At 34.9% G+C, this 27195-nt stretch overlaps 1 protein-coding gene across 11 annotated transcripts in view; it reads left to right on the forward strand.

Annotated features, from left to right (window-relative positions):
• NSD3 (nuclear receptor binding SET domain protein 3) overlaps positions 1-27195 on the forward strand; it is a 106778-nt gene that overhangs the window by 62663 nt on the left and 16920 nt on the right. For 7 of the 11 annotated variants that reach the window (XM_074329633.1, XM_074329632.1, XM_074329631.1 and 4 more), the window contains 11 exons: positions 115-160; positions 3062-3192; positions 3577-3705; positions 4328-4454; positions 11392-11589; positions 12059-12232; positions 16229-16375; positions 19626-19809; positions 23553-23755; positions 24439-24551; positions 25135-25404. In XM_074329633.1, the coding sequence (XP_074185734.1) occupies positions 115-160; positions 3062-3192; positions 3577-3705; positions 4328-4454; positions 11392-11589; positions 12059-12232; positions 16229-16375; positions 19626-19809; positions 23553-23755; positions 24439-24551; positions 25135-25404 (1722 nt within the window). Of the gene's footprint in view, positions 1-114; positions 161-1060; positions 2307-3061; positions 3193-3576; positions 3706-4327; positions 4455-11391; positions 11590-12058; positions 12233-16228; positions 16376-19625; positions 19810-23552; positions 23756-24438; positions 24552-25134; positions 25405-27195 lie in introns of those variants that run through there. The other 4 variants (XM_019748081.2, XM_019748084.2, XM_019748085.2 and 1 more) reach the window with 3 other exon arrangements.

Genomic DNA, 27195 nt, shown 5'->3' on the forward strand with positions numbered 1-27195 from the left:
ATACATTAATTCACTCATCATTACTTAGATTGATGGAAGTATTATTTTTTTCCCTCTATTAATCAAAAGTGGAAAAAAACTCCTTGTTAATGCCATATTTTTCTGTCCAAACAGGTTGAAACAGTTCCTCAGGCTACAGTGAAGACCGGATTACAGAAAGGTGAGTCACTATAATGTTGCTTTGCATTTCCTTGATTAAAACCAATTTTAAAGAATTATTTGTACCTCATGTATTTTTGTTTGTCTCTGTAAATCATTGTTGTTGCTCTTCAGTCAATAATTTGTGTGAAATTTAAGTATTCTCTGAGGGGGGTGTATGTGTGTGGTGTGTGTGTGTGTCTGTGTGACTTTTAGAGTGATCTTATTCTGTACCTCCATGTGAAAAGTCTCATTTGTTTTAGTAAATTGGAGAACACCACATAGACTTGGTACTGTTTCCAACTTTTCTCCATAAATTCTGGGGTTTCACTGGTTTATAAACTAGGGATGTGACGAATCCACTTTTTTTGGTATTCGACTGAATACCGAATAGTAGCTGTTAATGTTTGTCAAACATGGACTATGACAAATCAGACAAGACAACATGATTGAAAAAAATCTTTCCACGTTTATTTTTACAGTGCTGTAAAATCTTTTCGTAAATTAAAGTGATTCATAGCATATTTATGGCCATTATTAGATGACCTTATGCAAGTCTATTTGAGATATGCACAAAGTTTAAGAAACCTTAAACTTATATCTGTATTTTCTGTGTGCAATTTGACTACAGTACAAACTCCATAGCATGATTCGTGCGTTTTTGATGAGATCATTCAGACTGTATTTAATACCTGTAGTTTACTCTGGGCAAATTGCATTATTTATTTAAAAAAAAAAAACCAAAACACCAGCCTCTCTGCATTCTCGGGGAGAAGTCTGCAGCGATGGTCTCCGTGGAGATCCTCAGCAGAACTGAACAGCCTCTCGGAGGGAACACTGCTTGGCGGAGCTCCAAGAAAAGACATCGCGATCGCTGCGAGATTAGGAGGCCTGATTGCGTTGTGTTTCCACCATTCCACAGGGTCGGCGGACCGGGGAGTGCAGGGCTCTGTCAGATTCAGTGACAGCTCCGTCTCCGCAGCGATTGAGGAAACTGTGGACTGAGATTCCTGTACAATTTCATCCCAGAAACTCCAGACTTGTAGTCTCCATGCAAGATTTCTTTCTCGGCGGCTCGATAAACAGTTTCTTTGTTTTCAATTTTGATTTTGCCAATCATCATTATTGGCATTTTCCTGCCTGGTTTCTTCTTCAAGACTCTGAACAATTGTTTTAACATTCAAATGATTTTTTTTTTTTTTTTTTTGGTCTGAGCTGGATGGGTACAGCTTAAATCATGGGTCCAGCCTAAAAACCACCGTTTAACTTACACTGATCAATTTCAACATGGACTGTTTTTGTTTTTTTGTTTTTAAATAAAGCATCATTAATGCACATCTGCAGGGTTTTGCCAAACAGCCCAAACTGTATACATTACAATCATTAAAAGCTCTTATTTTTTTTTAATATTAGTGCCGTTATCATGGAGAACAGCATGGCAGCTGTCTTTGGCAGTCTGTCATTTTTCTAACATTTTCAGAAACTCATCGGAAATGGCGGTACCTGTGTTTCCCTTCGAAAGCCTCTCAGTACAGCACTCCTGTTCCTCTGTTAAAACTCCTTGTTAATCCAGTGATCTTTTAGGCCAAGGAAATATTTTGTGGTGGTGTTCTGGGTCCATACACCAGCAATGAAGGAGCTAGATTTGTGTACTTGTGTTTTTTAATCAGCGTTAACGTGGGCAGGCACCCTCATTTATAGATGTAAGGAAACATTCAGTGAAAAACTTGTAGAATGGGATGTGATAACGAGGTTCCAGTAATCTGAGCAGTCTAAAGAGACCCACATCCTCCACCACAGAACATGGCTATACACCAAGTGCTACTCCCACTCAGCCTGTTGCGGATCTCCATGGCCTCAGGAGACTTGTGTCTCCATGGTCTCTTCTGGACTGCACACTTCCACCATAGCTTGCTGGGCTGGTCTAGATGTCTGTCTGTTGTATGGAAATTTGGGGGGAAAAATCCAAAACACAAACTGTGGGTTGAAATATTAACCGTCTCCTTGGTTCCTTGGTATTCACTGTGCCTGATCTGCACATTTCATCGTGGCTGTTTCTGTATAGCCTATACTGCATTAGCCCAAGAGATTGTTGCTTTGTAACTTTTTGCACTATTGTTTTGGCTGGATTTGTATTACACACAGTTTTAAAAAAAAATTCCACACTATTCTCTGCCTTTTTTTTTTTCTAAATATATATATATATATTTATTCCGCAAATTCCACTTAGAGGCCTCTCATCCAGCTCTTCGTGATTTGGCTGCACTTGAACATTGATTGTCTGTTTACAACCCTCAGCAATGTGCCTCCTAAATGGCATGACATATGTAGATGTGCTGCAGCACTTGTTAATGGTCACAATAAATGACACTTCACCAAGGAAATCTCTGAACAATTAAGAACATCCAAAATTTATTTGGGGGATAATAATCAACTAAATTGCAAAATTCCGGGGAAAATGGCACTATCCGTGTACGAATCGAATACAAATCAAAGATTTGTCACATCCCTAATAAAAACAAGATGGAGATGTCTCTGCAACCATATTTGTAAGCTGCACAGTGTGTTGGGTTTTATGTCTTCCCCTCCAAATCGAGTGTTTCTTTTGGATTGCTCCAAATAAATCAGCTATCCTACAGTTTTGATAGAATTGGTTTTTAGGTTCGAACTTGGGCTCTGTTGACTGAAAATACCTTTAGAGCAGGAGCACTGAATTAAATGCTTTGATAGAGCGGTTGTAAATTAAATCACTATCAGGAAGGTCAGAAGCTTACGAAGTTTTTTGACTCGTGACTTCAGTGTTACAAAGAGAGCTGTGCTTTTTTCACACTACAAATGAGTTTGGGGAAAGAAATATTCTCCCACAAAAATAAAACAAACTTTAAGCACTATTTTAGGATTAATTTCGGTGTATTGTATTAAGGTGCCAGCGAGATTTCAGATTCCTGTAAACCTCTAAAGAAAAGGAGTCGCGCCTCAACTGATGTAGAAATGACTAGTTCAGCATACAGAGACACATCTGACTCCGATTCTAGAGGCCTGAGTGACCTACAGGTAAATATGTTCAGGGGTCTGAGAACAGGGCTCTTTTTTGCTTTGCCAAACCAAGTAACATACATATTGCTTTGCCCGACTTATTTGGGGAGAATGGGCATTTTAAAAAATATCCATAGTAAAGAAATCATTTTGATTATTTTGTAACTATGAGTGTCTTAATTTTGCTGATCTCTTACATAAGAGAAGCATAGTATGTTTTTTAATTTTAACTGGGGTTTCTCTCAAAACACCAGACATATGGTATCCAGGTGGTATAGAAAGAAAGAAAAAAAAATGTATCAAAGTTTATTTAAACAACTCTTACTAGGGTTTTCATAGCACTTAACTTTGAGGAAGTTTTTGTTTTGTTTTTCTTAAAAATGTGCTATGTTTTCCGTGTAGGTAGGCTTTGGAAAGCAAGTAGATAGCCCTTCAGCTACTGCAGATGCAGACGTTTCTGATGTTCAGTCTGTGGATTCAAGTTTGTCAAGAAGAGGCTTTGGAATGAATAAGAAGGACACTGTGTGTCAGGTAAGCAAATGACCTATAGCTTGAAGCAATTACTATCATATTCTGCCAATAATATACTTACCCCTGGTTGGAGAGGGTAGTATCTTTCTAAATTACAATATTACTTTAAAGTTGCGGATCTAAAATCCATTTCTGGCTCTTCCCTTTTCTGAGTTGGAATACTTATTCACATGTAAATGTCAGTCTTCATTGTGATACTGTATTATGAATTGGAAGTAAATGGCAGATGACTGATTGAAAAAATGTTTTCTTAAAATTAAGTTAGTATTAAGTTTTAATGTATATGTACCCTTTTTTCAAAAAACTCCTTTGCCCTGTGAAGAAAAGTTAGAGTATGCAGATTCCAAAGGAGGACTTGTAAAAGATCAAATATGACTCTTAAACTTTATACCATATGGATATAGAAGTAGTTATCTGATTCAGTGGTTCTCACAGTTCGGGCCAAGGACCAGCAGCAGCAGGATTGGCAGGGTACTTGTTGGAAATGCAAATTCTTGGGCCCCACCCAGACCTACTGAATCAAACTCTAGGAAAGGGACCCCTTAATCTGTGTCTTAACAGACCTCTGGTGATTCTGATGCCTGCTGAAGTTTGAGAACCACTGCTTTTTGCCATTTTCTAGATATGTGAAAGCTCTGGTGATGCGCTGATTCCTTGTGAGGGAGAGTGCTGCAAACACTTTCACCTGGAGTGCCTGGGATTGACATCACTCCCTGATGGAAAGTTCATCTGCATGGAATGTAAAACTGGTACGCTTACTTACTTTGATAGATACCAAAAAATAGATAGAGAGGAATGTGCAATGCCAGCATCTCCTATGATATCTAATTTTTTCACTTCTTTTGCGTAGCTCTTAACTTCCTGTCCCACGGGTATTTCAATAAATTAAGACTATTCGGTGATTAGGCTTCCTAGGATCAAAAGAGTAGTTAGCAATATTGTCAAATTTCGTCCTATCATTGCCTTACTCATAAAAATCTATGAAATCATTGAGATGTATCTAAAGAGCTATACAAAATTTGTAGAGTGAATTATTTTTCAGATGGCTTTGAAATTTATATGCTCAATAAATTGGTTTAAAGTCCTTGACTTTAATAGACGAATGTGTCAATCACAAACTGTAACCATGGTGATGGTATTTTTTTAGTGAAAAGATGGAGCTGCTGGAAATTGTTTTTTAAACCTGCGGGTTTTGGATTCACCATTTATTTCTTATACCCTACCCCAAATAGACTACCACCTATCAAAATAATTTGTAGAGAAAGAAATATGGAAGTTTGTATTTCTTCTCTATGTAACCATGATTCTAGTTAAAATAATGGAAAGCAGGAAGTAGAATTGTTTAATCTGTAACAAGGCAAGTGAAAAGTCAACTGGAGATAGCATGGTAGTGCTTCTATGAACCATGTTCGTATGCTTTTTGTTTGTTTTTGCTATGAGGAAGGAACTGTGTATGAGTCCACTGGATAGCAAGTATTTATGATATGCTGATCCTACTCTTGATACTTTATTATTTTCCTGCTCCTTTCCCCTCTTTATTTGGATGCTCATATATTGATTTTATCCTTTTTTATTTGATAGTATGCCTCCTAAAATCGTTTAGATACTCTGAAATCCACTGGAATGGTAATTGTTTTCTGAACACTTAATACAAGCCAGGTGCTGTTAGTACTAATCATTTTTTCCTATTATCTTATTTGGTTCTCATAATACAATGAGGAGCATACTATTATTTTTATTTCACAGAGGGTGGAAATGAGGATTAGAGAATTTAGTTTAGTATCTTGCCCAAAGTCACAAAAACAGCATATGTTGAAATGGGATTTAAACCCAGGAGGCAGCTTGAGCCCAGAATCCTTGCCCTTTCCCATTGCCTTCTACCCCTTGACTAGGTAGGATGAAGAACATGTATCATATATTTTAACACACACTCTCTCTCATACATACACATGTAAAAATTAAGCTATAGAAGCTGTTTTGAACATATAACTTACATTTTTCCCTATATAAGATACCGTTTTATTCATCACATTTAGACTCTAGTAAAACTTTTGAACAGTTTGCCAACTGGCAGTCTCAGGGTCAAATTATCTGCACATTGTTTTATTTGGCCCTCAAAATGTGTTTTGAATGTGTGAACATGGGTCAGGCACGTACTCCTGGTTCCTCACATTCTCTAGCATTCCTCTTTTTCTAAAACCGTCGCTCTAGTCATTTATGTGCCCCTTGAAGCACATAAGTTTGCAATCTCTGATTTAGACTACTGATAGAAAGGACCATGTAGCTCAGTATTAAAACACTCTTTTAAGGCTTCTCCTAACTCTAAAATCCAGCAGGATTCTGCCAACATAGGTTAGATATAATCTAATTTGGTACACATCTATTAAGAAATTTAAGAGGGAAATTTGCTTTAAAAACAATTAAGTAGAACAAAGTTGGAGGACTCATACTTCCCTGATTTCAAAAATTAATACAAAGCTACAGTAATTAATTAAAGCTACAGTGCGATACTTGCATAAAGACACATATAAACCAATGGAATAGAATAGGGAGTCCAGAAATAAACATTCACATATATGGTTAAATGATTTCTTGAGAAGGGTGTAAAGACCATTCAGTGGGTAAAGGATAGTCTTTTCAACAAATGGTACTGGGAAAACTGGATATCGACATGCGAAAAAAACCGAAATTGGACCCTTACCTAATACCATACTCAAAAACAATTCAAAATGGATCGGAGATCAAACATAAGAGCTAAAACTGTAAAACTCTTAGAAAAAAACAGGGAAAAGCTTCATGACATTGGATCTGGCAGTGATTTCCTGGGTATGCTAGCAAAGGCAACAAAAGAAAGGCAAATTGAAAACTGTGTACCCTAAATGACGCTATCAACAGAGTGAAAAAGCAGCCCACAAAATGAGAGAAAATATTTGCAAACAGCATATCGTACAAAGGATTAATATTCGAAATATATAAAGAATTCCTACAACTCAACAAAAAATAAACAACTCAATTCAAAATTGGGCAAAGGACTTGAATAGACATTTCTCCAGAGAAGATACACAAATGGCCAATAAGCACATGAAGAGATGTTCAATATCATTAGTAATCAGGCATATGCAAATTAAAACTATAATTAAATGCCACTTCACACCCATTAGAATAGCTATTATGAAAAAAAGAACAAGTATTGGCTAGGATATGGAGAAATTGGAACACTGTGCACTGTTGGTGGGAATGTAAAATGGTATAACTGCTATGAAAAACAGTGTGGCGGTTCCTCAAAAAAATTAAACATAGAATTACTATGTAATCCAGCAGTTCCACTTCTGATAGATACCCAAAAGAATTGAAAGCAGGGACTCAGACAGGTATTTGTACACCCATCTTTACTGCAGCATTATTCACAGTAGTCGAAAGGTTGAAACAACCCAAATGTCCATCAATGGATGAATGGATACATAAAATGTGGTATGTACATATACAATGGAATATTATTCAGCTTTAAAAAGAAATGAAATAAATACTGATACATGATACAACGTGGATGAGCCTTCAAGATGTTATGCTGAGTGAAATAACCCAGTCACAAGGACAAATATATGATTCCACTTACATGAGTTACCTAGAGGGATGAAACTCATAGAGACAGTAAAGTAGAACAGTTGTTACCAGGGGTTGGGTGAGGAGAGAGGAATGGGGAGTTATTGTTTAATGGGTACAGAGTTTCAATATGGGCTGATGAAAAAATTATGGCAGTGGATAGTGGTGATGGTTGTAAATTAATGTGAATGTTCTTAATGTCACTGAACTGTATACTTAAAAATAGTTAAAATGGTAAATTTCATGTATATTTTAACCACAATTTAAAATACAATTATAGTTCACCCTTGAACAACACAGGTTTGAACTGCTTGAGTCCATGGATTTTTTCCAATAAATACTGTATATTGGAAAATTTGGGGGAAATTTCCTTACAACCATGAAGTAAAGCGTATCAATTACCCATGCTAGGCTACCATGAAGCAATCATTGCTGCTGCTTCTATATCAATGCATGAATCATTGCATCTGTAAATAAATACAAATTTATTTTTCACATTATCTTTCCATTTTTGATGTCTAGAGTTAGTAATATAACATCTACAGTGTTTTGTATCATTTAAGGCAATATTGATGTAGGTACTGACAGACAATTCCTCTTGCAAACAGATGACAAACTTACAGTGTCGATAAATACAGTGCAGTACTAGAGGCATATTTTCTTTTATGATTTTCTTAACATTTTATTTTCTCTAGCTTACTTTATTGTAAGGATACAGTAAATAATGCATATAACATACAAAATATGTGTTAACCGACTGTTTATGTTATTGGTAAGACTTCCAGTCAACAGTAGACTATTAGTAGTTAAGTTTTTGGGGGGTCAAAAGTTAGATGCGGATTTTTGACTGCACGGGGTGGGGAGTCAGTACCCCTAACCCCTGTGTTGTTTAAGGGTCAACTATACTTTTTACTTGTTTTTTTAAATTGCTTTTGATTTATTTATTACATGAAAATTAGTTTAATACCAATTTGGTACACTTCCAACATATTAGGAGTGAAAACAAATTCTTTAAACCATTATTAAGGTCAATTAGGAAACTTTGTTTATCAAAAGTTAAGCACTTTACATATAAAAAATATTACAAGATACATGCCTAATAAGTTCTTATACTACCTATTTCTATCATTTAAGACAAATGTGATTTCTGGAAAGAAAGCATTTTCATTTGCCCTTTCGAATAAAGTGTGTAACCTGCCGTTTTACTTATTACGTACTTAATCTAAATGAAGACCATGTCCTAGTGAGAAGAGGGCATTGGAAGCATTCACATGCTAGATCTCTAAGCATAAATCTTAAAGGGGTCTGATAGTTCAGCTCTCTATTAGTATAACAGTATCACTAGTTATAACAATTTTCATTTCTGTTAAACTTATTTTGATCAATTTGCAAATGAAACCTTAACTATTTCATTTTTACATAGAGCAGTCAGTTTATGCATTAGGCAAAGCTGGAAAGTCAAACCTCTTAACCTTTAAAATAATTTTCTTTTAATATTTTAAATTTCTGAAAGTTAATTCAAAAACAATACTATTGCTTTCATGTCTACATGAATATAATTTGAAATTATATATATGCAACAGGACAACAAAAACCCTGCTGTACTGTGTTTTATTTCTACAACAGAACTAGTAAATAAAAAACAAAACCCACAAATACTTGAACGTCACAGTTGTAAGTACTAATTTTAAAGAACTTCTATAATTCAACCAATTTGTACAGGTTAGGTCCTTCCAAAATCAAATCTAATTTTCCATAAAAACATCAAAACAAAAAACTGTTCCTTCCATTTTTTCCTTCAGATTTTTTATAGCATTGTAAGGAAAATGGGCAGAAGACTTGAACACTTCCCAAAAAATGATATCCAAATGGCCAATAAATAATCACTTATAATTTCCATATGTAAAACACAACCCTAATAATAAAGAAAATTAATTACAACTAGACATTCAGACATCAAGGACAAAGAAAATATTAGAATTACCCACAGAAAGGATAATTACTTTCAAAGAATAGCAAAACAATAAAAACATTGTTATAATTTGCAGTTCTTTGATTACAACTAAACATTTTTTTCTGTATCTTTATGGACTCTTGTGAATGATCTGTTCATGTGTCTTGTCCATTTATGTATTGCAGTGTTAAAGGTGTTATTATTTGTTAGTATTTTAAATTTATATATAATTACACAAGTAATGCATAAATACAGTGTTATGAAAATATAATTATAGCTCAAGCTGCAGTCCCCCTAGATCACTACTCTTAATCCTAGGCTCCTACTTAATTCTAACCCTCATCAGAAGTAACCATTGTTATCAGTTTGGTGTGTAGCCCAGTAAACCTCTGTGTGTGTGTGTGTGTGTGTGTGTGTGTGTGTGTGTGTGAAACATTTTTGTGTGTGTTGTAATAAAAATGAATTTTACCATTGTTCTACGACCTGCTTTTTTCACAAGAAGAATTTCTAGGTCACAGAAAGTGAATGTACTTTTTAAAAAATGGATACTGTCTCGTTTATGTCTAAGTCAGTTTCTTCCAATTTAAACTCCTACCAGCAGTATGTAAGAGTTACCTGTTTCCCTATACCTTGATCAATAATTGATATTATCAGACTTTTAATGTTTTTTCCTATTTGATGAGTTTTTTAAATGTTACTTCTGGTTTTAATTAGCATTTATCTGATTACTAGTGAAGTTGAGTATTTTTTCCTGTTTATTGGCTTTCTGCTCTCTGTAAATTGTCTGTCCATACCCTTTGCCCACTTTTTGTTAGGCTGTTTTATTTCTATATTGATTTATAGTTCTTTTTAAGTCTTGTTTAGTTACCTTGGCTATATATGTTGCATATATTTTCTCTATATTTGAACTCCTTATGTTACAAAGCATAATCCTTTGTCATCTTTTTTGCATGTATTTTTCCACACCTGTTTGTCTTTTACTTGTTCCTTCTTTGTTTTCTATTCTAATTGGCACTCTTTCTTCCTTTAAATATTTGGCAGATTGACCAGTGGAGCCATAGGGGCTTAAAGTTTTCTTTGTTCGAAGTTTTTTAATTATAGTTTCAATTTCTTTAATAGTTTATATAACTAATTATATTTTCTATTTTTGTGCCAGTGTTGGTAAATTTTGTGTTTCTAGGAATCCATTCAACTAAATTTTCAAATTTATTGGCAAAAATGTAGTGATCTCCATTTTATTATCTTTTTAACTTTGTAGGATTTGTAGTGATGTATCATTTTTAATTTCTGGTATTGTTAATATGTATTGCTGATTTTTCTCCCTTTCTTAAATTAGTGACTCTTACCAGGGATATCAGTTTTATTAATCTTTTTCAAAGAACCAACTTTTGGTTTTCTTAATCCTCCCCAATGTATATTGATTTCACTTCATTCTTAAAGAGTGCTTTCACTATGTATAGAACTCTGGCTTGGTAACAATTTTCTTTTAGCCCTTTGAAGATAACAATCCATTATTTTCTGGCTTCCATTTTTCTCTTTCAGTCAGCTCTCAGTCTTACTGTTGATTCTTTGAAGGTAATTGTTTTTTCTGTGGGTAATTTTAATATCTTTTCTTTGTCCTTAATTTTCTACAGTTTGAATAAGATGTCTAGCTGTAATTTTCTGCATTTTTATATTAGGATCATGAGTTTTCATCTTAACCCCTGTACATATGGAAATTATAAGTGATTAATGGAATCTATCTTTTCTGTGGTAGTTTTTTTTTTTACATTTGTTCTGTGTCGGGAAGACCTTGACACACTCAGCTCTCAGGTATTAAAAAATTCTGTTCTGGGTTTTTAATGGAAATAATTTTAGTATAGAGTAAGAAGTGGAGTTCTAAATTATTTTTATGCTGTATCTCTAAATTTGTTATCAATTATTATAGCAAATCAATTCTAGAAAAATTTGTTAAGTAGTATTTTAATTTAACCATTTATTTTCAATGCCTTTTTTTGTGTATTAAAATCTTACACATAATAGAATCTCTTTTGGGAGGGTAGCTCTTAGATGCCAGTAGCTGCTTCTATTTAAAAGGAATATGCTTTAATCAGATTTTATTTAATCTGTGTTCCTTATCAATTTTCCAGGACAACATCCATGTTTTTCATGTAAGGTGTCTGGTACAGATGTGAAGCGTTGCTCTGTCGGTGCTTGTGGTAAATTTTATCATGAAGCCTGTGTCCGCAAGTTCCCCACTGCCATTTTTGAATCAAAAGGATTCCGCTGTCCCCAGCACTGCTGCTCTGCCTGCTCTATGGAGAAAGATATCCACAAAGCAAGTAAAGGTAAAACAGAACTAAGGAGGGGGACAAAGTTTTTTCTAAGCTCAGTCGCAAATAATCAGCATATCATTATAAAGAATATCAAGCATTCTCTCTGTTTATCTGTAGATATAAGAGCTCAGCCACAAGAGATAGCATGATAAGTAAAGATTAGGTTCTTATTCAGACCATGAGAAGAAAATTCCGTATGTTCAAAATTACCCTCGGAAATCTCTTAAACAGGTGCCATATTGGAGACTACCATCTCTCCAGCATTGGAGCAGACAAATTTTTCTTTGTTCTCTAGATGGGCACTGTATTACGGGCCATATAGCATAGGAATAACAGAACCAAACTATGGAGAAAAACATTTTTATCTTACTATAACCAACATTACATGGGAACCCAAAAGAGCTCACCTCCAAAAATCTCATTTTACATATCCAGCTGATATCTTAGTATATAGATTCCCTTTTGACTTGTCTTTAAATAGGTCGCATGATGAGATGTTTGAGATGTCCAGTAGCCTATCACTCTGGAGACGCTTGCATTGCTGCCGGAAGCATATTTGTGTCCTCCTACATTCTCATCTGTAGTAATCATTCCAAACGGAGCAGTAATTCGTCCTCTGCTGTAAATGTGGGCTTTTGTTTCGTTTGTGCAAGAGGTGAGTGTCCATCCTTTTTATGTCTTTCTGAGTTCATTGGCATATTTCCCCATTAAAATAGTTTCAGTAATATCCCTAAGAGAGATTAACATTTCCAGTAACAAGTCTCTTTTATAACATTAGACATTCAAATTGTTAGAATATTAATTCTTCCATAAATTAAGCTAAAGTCTTCATTTTTTAATAACTTCAAATTACAGATAAGTTCTTAATATTCCTACTTGGAGCACCAAAGATTAATCTGTGTCCTTCTGCAAACAATTCTATTTTAAGTAGACTCTTCCCATGTCATTTCTTTAATCCAGAGCTTGCAACTAATTGAGATTTCACTTGGAAGGCAAGACGAACACATTTATCTTTTAATCGTTATGTTGTATTTTATCGTGTTTTGGTCTGGCATTGAGGAACGCCTGATGGGATACAGCCACGGCACCATACGTGGTGGTGTTAGTTCAGAGCCAGCAATGTAGGCTCTCTTACTTGCCAGCTGTTGGTGTCAAGTGTGCCAAGAGATTGGTCAACTAAAAACATTATTGGGTCCCTGAGGGGATCAGTAAACTTGAGTTTGCGATAAATATAAAATAGAACTTCTTTAGTTGAATATGACACAGAGTATCCAACTTTACAGAATATCTCAGCTGTATTATAATAAAATAATTTTCAGTATTTTAGAAACCAACTAATATTCCCAGATGCAGTTTTGTTTGTTTGTTTGTTTGTTTGTTTTAAAATACAAATGCTAAGTTTTCTAAATTTCCCTTAGTATGAAATATGTGAAAGGACTCTGGCATATCAGGCCTATTCGATTACATTTAGAGTAGACGGAAAATGAGGTTTTTGTTTTGTTTGTTTTTTTCTTTAGGAGACAGTTCTTTTAATTTGGTGAAAGTGCTATAAAGTATTTTTTAATAGAATGTAGACAGCATGCTAGATCTGGAGTTGTTTTGCTTTTGTATCTCTAGTTAAAAAAATAACTAGAGGAGGTGGGCAATAAAAGATTAAATAAACAGTAGTCCTTTCTGTAGCAGCCAGCTGGGTCCCTTGTATTATTGCTTTGAGTTTGCCAGAGTTTTGTAAGCATGTGGGGCTGTATGCCTTTAGAGGAAAGTATTGTGTCCTTCTTTACTAGAGCAATTATACAACTGTAGTGTGCTGTGAAACATGGCTGATACATGGAAAAGTAGGTCTGAAAGGTTTTATGCCAAATTGTAACAGGTAACCGAAAGGATTCAAATTGTCAAAAGAAATAAAAGATCACCACTAGTGTCTCTTTCGTCTCCCCATCCCTAAGAAAGCAATGATAGGGTGGAAATACTGAATTATCAATTGAATGTCTGTCTTTAGAGACTTTTAAACAGATGAGTGCAAGTGATAACAAAGTTTCTATCGCTTTGTAAGTACTTTTTCTACCATTCTGGGCACTTACTTTTACTGGTGTGTGTGTGTGTGTGTGTGTCTGTGTGTGTGTGCGTCTCTGTGTGTGTGCGCTCTCACGTGCACACACATATAACTGAGCCAGCATTGTAAATACCAAGTTTATAACTCGCATGTTGCCTTACTTTGGAGTACATTCTGAATCAAGTACCTTTAGTATATTGACCAATATTTTCTTTTGCTCTATTTCATTCAATAATTGGGAGACTTTTAAAACAGGTATTTTTAATTTAGACAGGTAGAAAATGGCCCATTGTTAAGGAACCTATTTTTTAGAAACTCAAGCCATTTTGTTAAGTTTAATTTATATGTATTGAATAAAAGCTTGAGATAATGAAAATGAAGGGAAAACCCATGTTTTAACAACAGAATCTGTATTTGCATCTTATCCATTTGGCAATTATTCTAAAGATGTACTGTATTTAAATGCTTATTTAAGCAAGATTATACAATTCCCAAATAATTTAACTGAAACTCTGTCTAGTAAACAGAAGCTTTCACTTTCCTTTCCAGCATTCTATAGAAACTTATTCTAAATAGATCAGATGTTGGGATTTGGGAAGACTTCAGTTTTTCAGAAGTAAATAATGTGTTCTCTTACCAGTATTTATAGAAGTATCTTTTATTTTTCTTAGAGCCCTAATTGTAATAAATCTGCACATGAGAAGGAATACTTTAATCACTTATGTTTTGGTATTACGAAACTTAAGCTTGTTTTGTTTTGTTTCTTGCCCCATATAGTTTTTCTCTCCTCATAGAGGAATTTGTCTTAGTTCTTGGTTGTTAAAAATCATTAAGCTATTACAATTCCTTTTTTTAAAGATTTTTATTTAAAATATAGCTAACATACAACATTACGTTAGTTTCAGGTATACACCATAGTTATTCAACATTTATATACCTAAAGAAGTGATCACTGTGATAAGTCCAGCAGCCATCTGACACCGTACCAGGTCATTCAGCTAATTCTTAAGGACCAGAAATATTTTTAGAAATATTTCAAGATTTAGGGAAACATTGCTCCTCCCTTGCCCTCCTTGTGGTGCCGTAGGAAATGTTCAGTCATATTTCACTGTAGTATATGTTCTTTAGTATTTCCTTTCATTTGCAGGGTGGTATAAAATAAAAATTACTTAACATTCTATGCCTTTCTTTGTAATGGTAATTTTAAATAGAGAAGTTACATTAGGGTTTTGGGGTGTTTTTTTTCATTTTAATAATAATAATAGCAATTTATTTTGTATCTGTAAATCAAACTCTCTCTACCAGACACTATCGGAATGAATTGCCACAATTACACTAAGAAGTTATTTTCCCGTTTCATATGATGAGAGCACTGAAGCCCAGATTAAATGATTTATCTGGAGGGTACAAAGTTCTTAAATAAAAGACCAGCATTTGTACCTAATCTTTTCTTATTTCAAAATCCATGTTTTTTACACTATACCGCTTCTATTAAATATATGAAATTCATTCGACATTATATAACTTTTATTTGAAGATTCTTGTGCTATTACCAATTAGCAACTTCAAGTTCCATTCTTTCATCTGGATCAGAGATATTTCTTGAATCTGTCTCAGTAGGGTAGCACCAAATGAAGATAACATTCACAGAAAAAAGTACATGGTTACCCCTTTAAAAATACAGCTCTTCCTCTTTTCAAAATGATCTCTATGAAACTGCTGTCATGATTTGTATTGTAAAATTCTAGATCATTATAAGCTGACCAGTAACCAAATAGAGAAGTTTTCCCTGGTCTCGCAGTTCCCTAGTTTTGGGAGTGGCCTATAGCCTATTATGAATTTAACTAGGGGATGGGGGATGGGAAGGAGAGGAGAAGTAGATGTCACAGGTGAATTATAGCACATCTTAATGTTTTCCTCCAAATAGAATAGCTATATTGGTAGATCCAAAGGACTTTTTATGAACCCTTAAGTTGGTAATCACTTTATATAATGGCAAAGAAATTTAAATGGTTTGCATTGCCTCAGTAAAGTTCAACAAATTGTGGCCCCTTTAAAATCATGTATCATCTTGGTAGAAAAAAGTTTCATTATCTGGCAGAGAAAGAATCTATTTTGAGTATATCAAGATATGAATAGGGAAGAGGAGAGACTAAATTCTGCCTTTAAGCGCTACTTCATACATTGAAGGTAGATCAGGGTCTCTACTATGTTATGTAAATCTTATTTCTAACAATTAAGTGATACATTATTTTGTTTTCTGGGTTGTCATCATAGTACTTCTAAATATTAAAGGATGTAGCCTTGTTTTCCATAGGGCATTTTCAGTATGATGTCAAATGCAGTTTACATCTTCAAATTAATTTAAATTTCCTTCTGGGTATATAGGTTTCTATATAGGGATAAAGCATTGAGTAGCTTAAACTCCCTATAATAACTATATAAAAACTTTTCTGTCAGCTCTTTCTTTTTCTTCATACTCTTCCCCCCACCCCCAACTTTAAGCACAGCTATATAATAGGTGTTGGTTTATTTTTTTTCCTACGGAATCATGGGTAGTTTCATTGCAGCTCATCTCTTTCTGTTTGTTTCGTATAGGGCTGATAGTTCAGGACCATTCAGACCCCATGTTCAGTTCATATGCCTATAAGTCCCACTACCTACTGAATGAATCAAATCGTGCAGAGTTGATGAAATTACCTATGATTCCTTCTTCGTCAGCTTCCAAAAAGAAATGTGAGAAAGGTAATAATCAAAATAGTTTATCTCTTGCTTTTATTTTTGCATTTCCTATTTTTTTCTTTTTAAATGAAGGGGGGAAATGTCTGCCTGTCAAACACCATCTGTTGCTTTTGGTAAATTCTACCTTGGTGGTTGTGACTGTGTCTTCATATGGCTGCAAATTATTAAAAAGGGCTTAAAATAATTCCATTTATTACAAATTTTTACTCTTCTCCTTGAATAAATTTTCACACATACCACATATCTATGGGTTATTAAAATTGAAAGACTAGGATTTTTGCCTAATATAGAGGAATATTCTAAGAGCTCTTTCTCTTTTGCCTGATATAGAACTACCATTCATGTTAGAATAGAATAGACATAATTTGTTACTAACTGTCGAGATAAGTTATTAAATAGAGGGAAACCAAGATACTGATACTTAAAGATTTGATTTTAGAATACATTCTATCATTTTGTTTCTTAAGTGTTTTTGTTAAGATGCTATGGAAACTGGTTGCCCTTCTTTTATGAGAGAGACATTGGTGGGCCCCTGGGGAAGATGCCCCAAATCCTGAATATTGTAAGGCAGCCCATCTGAACTGAAGAATCGCTTATGGATAATTTATCCCCAGAGACCCAAGAGATAAATGTATATTTATATTCTCCCAGTTAACTTAATCTATGGAAGAACATCTTATCTTGTGTTTAGCTTTACATAGCCTACTTGTAATAAAGGGAAAAAGTGGTTTAACAATAATGTATTACTTGGGGAGTAACGTGGCAAATGATGATGGCCTTTTACTGTATACATTCCCACTATGATCTGGGGGCCAGGTTCAGATTCTTTAAAGAAAATTTAATTCACGCCTAACATACTGGGTATATTTGAAATGGGCTTTCCCCCCTCCCCCCCATTCTTTGTGTTGCCTGCTTGATGTATCTTTGCTCTTTGTCAGAATTCTGAAGTGGCAACCCATGACTAAAAGAAAGTATAACTAAGCAAGCTGATTAGAACCTATAGAGAAGAACGTTGGAGAGAGTATTGGGTTTTTTGTTTTCACTGAAGCCATAGTATGTCCCCTTACTGGTGACACCACCTACTGCTAAAACAAAGATGGATATAGGTCTAACTCTGTAATTCAATAAAACTAGATTACCTGAGGCATTTTAGGAAATGCCATATTTTCCTGCTGGCGCCTTTATAAAATTAGATTAATTCAATTGTTGCTTACTTTGTTTTCAGTACTCAGTATTGATCTTGACATAAATTGAAATTATTTTGAGCCCTCTGTTTGCTTAGCTTGAACCATATCTTACTTCTTTTGCATCCTAAAGCAGTTTTCTTGCATAGCACCAAGGTGGATTGTTCATATTTTTATTTTTCTATTTCCCTTGTGTATTTTTTGTCCAAAAAATCATGATTTTCATTGATGATTCTTGGTCTGTATTTCCTCTGAAATAAGACTTAAAATTAAGGACTATTCTATAATGTTAAAAACAGCCAGCCTGATTTTGCCATATCAGCTCTAACATACACATGTCCTCTAAAGCTGTTTGCAAAGACTGCTCTCCCTATTGGTCATTTCTTTCTGTTGGAAAAATGAATTCTCATTTTAGTTTAAACTTACAGAACTCCCTACCTAGGCTAAGAGCACTTGGGCAGCTAATTTCTAGGTTGGAGACTTGGAACCATTGATCCATATAGAGATTTGCAGACAAAAGAGAAAAATCCCAGTGATTGAAGTGAAAGCTTTTAAGCAGAGGAAATATAGTAATTTAATTCATCACTGATTGTATATGGATTTTTGTTTTGTTTTTATGTTAATCAGTTAGAAGTTTGAAAGTCTACAGGAAGACAAGATTTTCTGGAAAATTAGCAAACCCTCAAAAGGTTGGAGCATGTGATTTGATAAAGTTGTACAAAGGGCTCCTAACCTTTTGCTTATGAGACTTTAAATCTCAGTACACTTGTGGGTTATAGACCTGATTTTCCAATGGGAAGATGTTTTTGTTTTGTTTTGTTTTGTTGTAGTCTTTATTATATTTCATCTTCAGTGGTTAACATCCTTCTCTGTCACTTGTGGAAATACCTATTAGAAATACCCAATCTCCCCTCAAATCTCTTTTATTTCTTTGCATTTAATAATATTTTGTTTTGTTTGTTGCACCTGTTTTGGTCTTAATTCAGAGGTCATTTTGTGTATTTAAAAGGACAGGATTTTGCTAGGGAAGTTGGAGGGACCTCCTTGTGTGTGGTACCTCATTTTACGCTGATATTTACTTAGTTTTATGCTATAAAGCAGTGGTTCTCAATATGAAGTCAGAAAAGACTTATGTAAACAAAATTTTTTAACTATGCTTAATAGTTTACAAAATCTAACAGAATCACATTTATGCAAACTAAGGCTGCATGAGTTTCTTCATATTTGGCTATGATTTTAACAATTCAGTGTGATAATACTAGTTTTGTTATTAGATTCAGAAGCTCTGATTGGCAGTTCTATATTTCTTTGGTTAATAAAAACAGGAAAAATGTTACTTTTAAAATGCAGTGGTTTGGGTTTTTGTTGTTTGTTGTTGTTGCTGTTGTTGATAAAATATTTGAAAACATGGATCCATGAGGAAGGAAAGGGGATCCTTGGTGATGAAAAACTTGCAAACCACTGCTGTATAGCCTGTTTGACTTTATCTTCACTGAAAAGGTAATGATAATGTAATCACCTACTTGAGCAAATGGGATCCTTTTGCTTTTTTGTATTTTATGGGAAGAAAAAAGTACTGATCAACATATTGGCTATTTTCACTCTTGCTAAATTTTTTATAAGGGGATTTAGTTAACTGTGGCACTGGATTAAAATACAAAGATGACCATTGCTTGCTTTCTTAGCTCTCTTAAGGAGAAAAGAAAGTAAGGTGCTACGTATTTCTTTGAAAATGTGCTCTCAGATCTACTCCGTCTAAAGATTTCTTGCATCTGTTTGTCATATGTTAAAGAGTGTTAGCTGCCTGCTAAACTGATAACTTCAATAGCCCACATTTTAGAGGGGTAAAGAGTACGGTAATGTTTCTCTTACTACTCAAAAGCCCTAAGTTTCTGGCCACCAAAGCCCTGGAAAGCTAAGTAGCTAAATCTGTTCCTTTGCTTTCTATTTTAATCCATCACCATAGATATGACTCAGTCCCTTTGTTATTTTCCCCCAATTTGAATAAAATTTAATGCACTTAAAAGATAACTTTCTGCTTTTTCTTTTTCTCTTTCCTCTTTTCTCAGTTATTAAGACTGTTTATTTGTTTCAAGGTGGAAGATTGCTCTGCTGTGAATCGTGCCCTGCTTCCTTCCACCCCGAATGCCTGAGCATAGAAATGCCAGAAGGCTGCTGGAATTGTAATGACTGTAAAGCTGGCAAGAAACTACATTACAAGCAGATTGTTTGGGTCAAATTGGGAAATTACAGGCAAGTTTTTCCAAGGATAAAGAGGAAGTATTCAATCATTGTTCAGATATAGGTTCATAATCTGTATACAAAGTAGTCAGGAGATAGATAGAACAGCACAGAGCTACTACCTTAAAAAAACAGAAGAAAAGAAATGTATTTTGAGTCTGCTTTTTTTAGAGGATTGGGAAGGTTAGTTGTAGGATTTATTTTTTGGATTGGTTAGTTGACTTTTGTTTTTAAGTTCCAAAAGTTGTTTTATATTAGTGACTGTGTATTCCTAGTTTTTGGAATAAAAGGTCTTATGTGAATAGTGGGAAAGATGTTTTCTTTGTGTCCTGATTAGATTTATGTTGATTTCTGATTTCTAATAAAGTCAAGAGTTTATTTCCTGGCCAAAGTAGCTCTCTTTGCCCCTAAGTCTGGTGCATTTCAGTTCTAGTAGAAGCTCTAAACTGTGTGCAAAAAGAGCTTTTTAGGATTAAAAGAGAGATTATTTCATTAAGAGCTTTTAGTTCTTAAGGGGATGAAGTATGAAATGTGATTGCCACTATTTTAATAAGGCTTTCTCCTTTTAAGAAGCCTGTTTTTAACAAGCCTTCGCTGACCAGGAATAGCGATATGTTTTTTTAAACTCTACGTTCTACATTTTGAGGCATATATTTATCATTTTACTAAGAAAATAGATGCTATTCAAGAGAGTACAGTAGAGTCCTGTTTTTCAGTTAGAATCGTAGGTAAGATATATTTCTATAGAATTTCAAACATTGTAATTTTTTTAACAGGGGCTATGTTATTGTCTCTGTGTTTTAAATAATTCTTTTTGGTTACTTTGTTTTTATCTGAGATAAGTTCCATTGAGGTTGAGAAGCTACCTCCTTACTTTTTTTAAAACATATGATAGGAAATCTCCCAAATCCTAAAAAATATTGACAATTTGAATACATAAACAATTTTATACTGTATTGCAAATAATAGCATAAAGTTTTATTTTTTTTTATCTACTCAAAATTCTTATCTGTTTGATATACTGCATTAGGGTTTTGGAAGGAGTGGATATATTTTGTAGTTTCATAAATTCTTCTGGTTTTATTTGTCAGTAGCATAAACTATTAAAAAGCAAATGTCAAACCAGGGGAAAGTGTTTGCTCTCCTACTTTCAATAAGAAAAGACAAATACCTAGAAAAAGGGATGAAGAAGGGAAAGAGCCAGTTGGCAGAAGAATACCGAATAGAAAATAAACATGTGAAAAACTGCCCAGTCTCACTAAAAATAAATGTACATTAAAAGCAAAGAATTTTTTTTCAATTAACAGATTGGAAAGATTTAAAAGAGTAATGATTTTGCGACTAGGGAGGGCATAGGGAAACAAGTGCTCCCTGTAAGACAGTCTGGCATCATGTATTAAAATTATAACTCTATGTGCTCCTTGACCCAGCACTTCTCTGTCAAGGAATTTATCTAAGGATAAATTGAACAAGAAGGCAAAACTGTATTTATAGGGGTGTTCGTTGCAGTATTATTTCTAATTGTAAAAATTTGAAATAACCCAAATGCTCAGTCAGGGGATTTGTCAAATTATAGTATACCCATATTGTAGAATACCTTGAAGCCAATAAAAGAATAATGCAGGTCTATATAGTAACATGAGACTATATCCACGATTTACAGTAGAATTTAGAGAGCATGTTAAACAGTATCTTTTATGTGTTTAAATACATAAATATATACATACATTATCTTTCCATGTGTTTATGTAATTTTTAAAAATTGTAGATCTAGAATAATACGTTTTCAATACCTGGAAAGAAATACATCTAATGTTAGTAGTCTGAGGCATGAGATACAAGGGGAGGCATTTTCAATTTTTCTGTTACACATTTCTGCATTGTTTTAATTTTTAAAAGAAACACACACACACACACACACACACACACACACACACACTGCTTTTATAATTAAAAATATATCTTTTTTGGGGTGGGGACGGGTGTGGGTTTGATAGTTGAAACGACATTCCTGGAAAAGAAATACCTAAAACCGTGTAAGAAGCCTTCAGATCTTCAAATAAAGTTCAGAATATTTCCTTTTTATTTAATCTTTTTGGCTTTTAAAAAAATACGTAGCTGACATAACATGTTAGTTTCACGTGTACAACACGAGTCAATATTATTTGTATATAATGCACAATGATCACAGTAAATCTAGTAAACATCCATCACCTCACATGGTTTCTTATGATGAGAAAAATTCTCTTATGATGAGAATTTTTAAGATCTACTCTCTTAGCAACTTTCAAATATGCAATACAGTACAGTATGATTAACTATAGTCACCATGGTGTACGTGACATATTTCATTTTTTTAAAAAGTTAAGAATATGAAAATATCTTTGCCTTAATTTAATTTTAATGCTCAAGTTTTAATCACATTGCAGTTTAAAGAAACCCAAAGCTGTGCTCCAGTGATTTTATATGCAGGTCAGATTCTTGTAAATTTTGCAAAGACTTTCACCCATGAACTAATTCTTTATTTTTTTTCCAGTCAGCCCAGCTGGGCCACATGAAGCTGTTTCTTTTCAATAACTAGTTACTGTAATGTGGTGCTTCCTGGGGGAAATATGAGGACCTGGAAAAGCCTCTGGCAGAGAGTGTGCCTCTTCCTAATTGACCTAGTGAATGCAATTCTCATGTATATATTAAATACACTAAAATGCTTTAGAAATAACCATTTCCTAGCCTACTTTGAGGGGAAACCAAATACTTATTACACAAAATAGTGTTGTTTTGTTTGACTAATTTGAGCACAGACTCTTACCCACATGTCTAATTAATTCTTAGATAAACAGCAGGGTATCTATTAGATGAAGCATGTTCAAGGTCTACACTGTAACTCTGGGGTGTGACCATGCTATAAGAAACTGAAAATATTTTGTTTTTGTGTTTTTACTGTTCATATTGATGATTTTACATACTACGAAAGCTTCACACTTTAATTCCTGACTTGCCCTATTGCTGGAAACGGTCAAATGTGCCTCACAGATGGTTTCCTTTAGTGATTGCTGTGGTATTCAGTCATTATTGCATGAAACAGTTACATTTCATTCTGTCCTACAGCCCATGTTTATTATGATCTAAGATGAATTAGATTCTGAAACGCACTGATATAAACCTAGTACATTTGACCAAGAAGTATTTACCCTGGTTGATTAGAGAGTCAGAAAATGCTGATTTGAATAGGAGTGGTCATTCTTTACTATAGCAGCGGTTTATTCTCAAATAATTCCCTTGACTACTAGAAATAAACTTTTACACTTTGAAAAACAATGTTGGTTTTAAGAATGCCAAGTTTGGGGAAAAACATGACTTTTCTAGGATTGAAACTGGGTTTGGAATAGTATTGGTAAATTCTAATTCTTAAGTTGGATAGTGGGTTCATTGTTATTTTATTATTACATTCTATAGCATATATTTTCCTGGTATATATTCTTTTGTAAATATCAAATACTAATTTTTTTAAAGAAACAAACTAGATTGGGCATTTAGGGCCTTGTTTGTTTAGTCTGTGTTCATCATTTCATTAATGAATTTGTTAATATATTTTTAAATGATGTGCGGTTTGGACAGGGTTAAACAAAATATTTTTGTGTCCTTAGAGTCTGAATGAAAATTGCAAAGTACAAAACCTTTTTTTCCGCTCCTGTCAGTCATGTAAAGAGTAGTGTGGTTTTCATCCTCTTGTCTAAAACTGCTTTTGTTTTCAGATGGTGGCCAGCAGAGATCTGCAATCCCAGGTCTGTGCCACTGAACATCCAGGGCCTTAAGCATGACGTGGGGGACTTCCCTGTGTTCTTCTTTGGTTCTCATGACTACTATTGGGTGCACCAGGGCAGAGTGTTCCCTTATGTTGAAGGAGACAAAAACTTTGCCGAGGGACAGACTAGTATTAACAAGACCTTCAAAAAAGGTAAGTTGGGTGATGTTTACCGTGGCTCAAAACTAAGACTCTGAGGTTGATGTTTCATCATCTTCTAACTTGCATATGAAACGTTTCTGGTATTAGAGAATTTTCACCAGGCCTTATGATCCAGGGTCCATAAGTCTCTAATCCCGTTAGAACCATATCAGAATCTAATCAAGTAGAAAAATACATTTCAGCATAGTAGGCTCTGCTTTGTATGTGAAAGGAGTTTTTTCAGTGATCTTTCTACAAACAGAGGTTTTCCTGGGAGTAGTCTTCATCAAGTGAAGCTCCTTTAGCTCAAGAGTGGTAAAAGCTTCCCTTGAAGAGCCTTACAACTGTTTTTGCCATGAGTTACCAGGAAGTTTGGTTTTCTGGGTAAGAGTAAAATGAATGTAAATCTAGTTCGAGGTAAAATGGTTCTCTTGGGTTCACTTGGAAACCTCTGATCATTGAACTAGGACCTCTTTTCCGAGGCAGCAGCTTGCACAGAGCAGTGTTCAGCCGTAAATGAGTCATATCCTATTTCAGAGTTACCCTACCCTGGTGGTAAATGGTTATTTCCAGAATATAATTTTAAAAAGAAAACCTCAGGCTAGATTCAGTGCATTGGAGAAGTGTAAAACTACTCTCATAAGGGTTTTTGTTTGTTTTTTGGTATTTGCATACTTTGTTTGGTCTTTTGGCAGCACTGGAAGAAGCTGCAAAACGTTTCCAGGAATTGAAAGCACAAAGAGAAAGTAAAGAAGCAATAGAGCTTGAAAAAAACTCAAGAAAACCTCCTCCTTACAAACACATCAAAGTGAGTCTTTACCCATGAAAACATTGGTATTTGACAGGCAAGATGAAATGCGGTACTCTCTTAGTAGTTAAGAAGGCCCTTTTGACTTGTGAAAACTTTTGCTGATTACCACCCTGTCTTATGTAAAACAAACTGAGCTTTTGTTGGAAGCATCAAATGGAAGCTGGAGTTGTGTGCTGCAAGGCTGAGGTCTTGGATAAGCCCGCCTGTACCTAGGAGCAATATGTTTGATGGAAAATCCTGTTTCTGCTCTACCAGGTTATCCTATAATCAAACGAGAATTGATAGTTAGCTCTTGTCTTCCAGACAGCCCACAGTTGTTTTCAGTTACGAAATTTCGATCAACTAGTAGAAGGAGAAATACACAGGGTAAATAAGTAAGAATTTACATCAGGTCCTGATATTTTTGTCAACTAAGAAGAGGTAGTTATTATTCTTAGCTTATTCTTGGGGAAATTACAATTAAGAGAAAGTACCTTTCTCATAGTCATGCCACAAGACAGTAGCAAAGCCAAGAACAGCATGGACGTTTCTAATGTTCCTGTTCAAATTCTTCCCTCTCATTTGTGATTTTGTTTTCTAGGCTAACAAAGTAATAGGAAAGGTACAGATCCAGGTTGCAGACCTGTCTGAGATTCCCCGCTGTAACTGCAAGCCAGCTGATGAAAACCCTTGCGGCTTGGAATCAGCGTGTCTCAACAGAATGTTGCAGTATGAGTGTCACCCGCAGGTGTGCCCAGCTGGAGACCGTTGCCAGAACCAGTGCTTCACAAAGAGGCTCTACCCTGATGCAGAAATCATCAAAACCGAGCGAAGAGGCTGGGGCCTCAGGACCAAAAGGAGTATTAAGAAGGTAGCATGGGACAGGGGAGGGCAGTGGTGGAGTGGAAAAGACCAGGACCTATGCCTCGTAGAGATGCTTCAGTAGGGATAAAACATAGGGGCTCATGGCAGAATCATGAAACTTCCCAAGTTGAGAATTTGGTACTTCTTAAGCACAGAAGAAACAGTAGGAAGAGGTAATGATAAAATACACATAAACTTTGAGTGTCTTATGATCAGTCATTAAAAAAAAAAAGAGAAAGGGACATTCGTCATTTTCTATTTGAAGTATTTTTTTACTTGCTTAAGCAAAGTAGATTTAAAAGACTTAGTAAAGGCAAAATAGTAAAATTAAGAATGTACTGAGGTAGAAATTAGCAAACCTGAGATCTTGCTCCAACATCATTATCCATTAGCCAGGGACCACACCCAAGACGGTTAACCTCCCAGAGCCTCGGTGTCCTCATCTCTAACATGGACAGGGTAATTCCTGCCCTATATATTTAAGGTTGTTGTTGGTCTCAGATTAGATTATATATACAAAAACAACTGTGAAAAGTTGAGATCTTTAACCCTTTGTCTTCATTCTTATACTTTGAGGCAATTTTTCAAAGTGGTCTCTGTTTAACACAAGAAATGCATATCGATTGCAGGAAAATTTTTAAATGCAAATAACTCAAAGAAAAATAAATAACACCAGTAAATCCTACTATTCAAACAGTGGCTCTCAAACTTTAGAGATCCTGAGAATCTCCCGTGGTCCTTGTTAAAAACAGTGTCTTAGTGAAATATCCGGGACAGAATAATCTGCATTTTAAAACAAGTCCCCTGCCCTGCTCCCACTTCCATGCCCTCCCCCTGCTTGCTTAGTGCCAATATGTAGGACACGGAGAGGTATTCACTGAGAGAAGATGGACCTAGTCAGAATTTTAAATTACTCTTGCCATAGTTCTACATTTTTTAAAATCACCTTTATGATGAAAGAAAATCAAACAATGCAAAAAAGATAATAGAGTGAAATGCCTCCTTCATCCCTTCAATTCTTGGTCTCCTCACCACAGATGACCATTGTTAATAGGTTGCTATATAGCCTTTTAGAACTTTTTCTATGCAGTTATTAACATAAATGCATTTACAAATACATATTCATATATTCCATATTTGTAGGGTTTTTAAAACAAGTATGATCATATATATTATTTTTTTCCCATTTAATATATCATAAGTATATCTTTATAGCAGTACGTACAGATTTCACCTCATTCCTGTTAAGTCTCATTTTATTCCATAGTAAAATGTACCATAATTTAACGTATTTTCCAGTAAATTTATATATATAAATTTATTTATATTTGTACATATATACACACATACACACATACTTAATTCTGTAGTGATTTTTTTTTATTTTTTTTTATTTTTTGCCATGGGCGTGGGCTTTATTTGGGGACTGTTGGACAAAGGTGAGGAGGGAGCTAGGATGGGTGGGTAGATGGGGGAGGGGCTTCTCAATTTGCTGTTTAATTTAGTGCATGTTGCCTAGAGATTAGGATGACTGAGAACAGCTGTAGAAGTGAGAGGAGAGGAAAAGGGAAAGTCATGAAATGGACACTTTCCTTAGGGAAGGAAGCTAGAACCAGGATATGGGACTGGGGGTAGGGAGGGATGGCACCTTTCATATACTGAGATTCAGCCAGTCACTGCTCGCTGCCAGCTTCCCCAACCCCCCGGCCCCATCCTAACTCTGGACCCAGGTTCCTGCCCTGCTAACTCCCTCAGCTTCCTGTAGAGAAGAGGGGAATGAGGATGTGGGGAATGGCGG

The sequence above is a fragment of the Rhinolophus sinicus genome, linkage group LG04 (assembly GCF_036562045.2).
Source record: "Rhinolophus sinicus isolate RSC01 linkage group LG04, ASM3656204v1, whole genome shotgun sequence".
Classification (NCBI taxonomy): domain Eukaryota; kingdom Metazoa; phylum Chordata; class Mammalia; order Chiroptera; family Rhinolophidae; genus Rhinolophus; species Rhinolophus sinicus.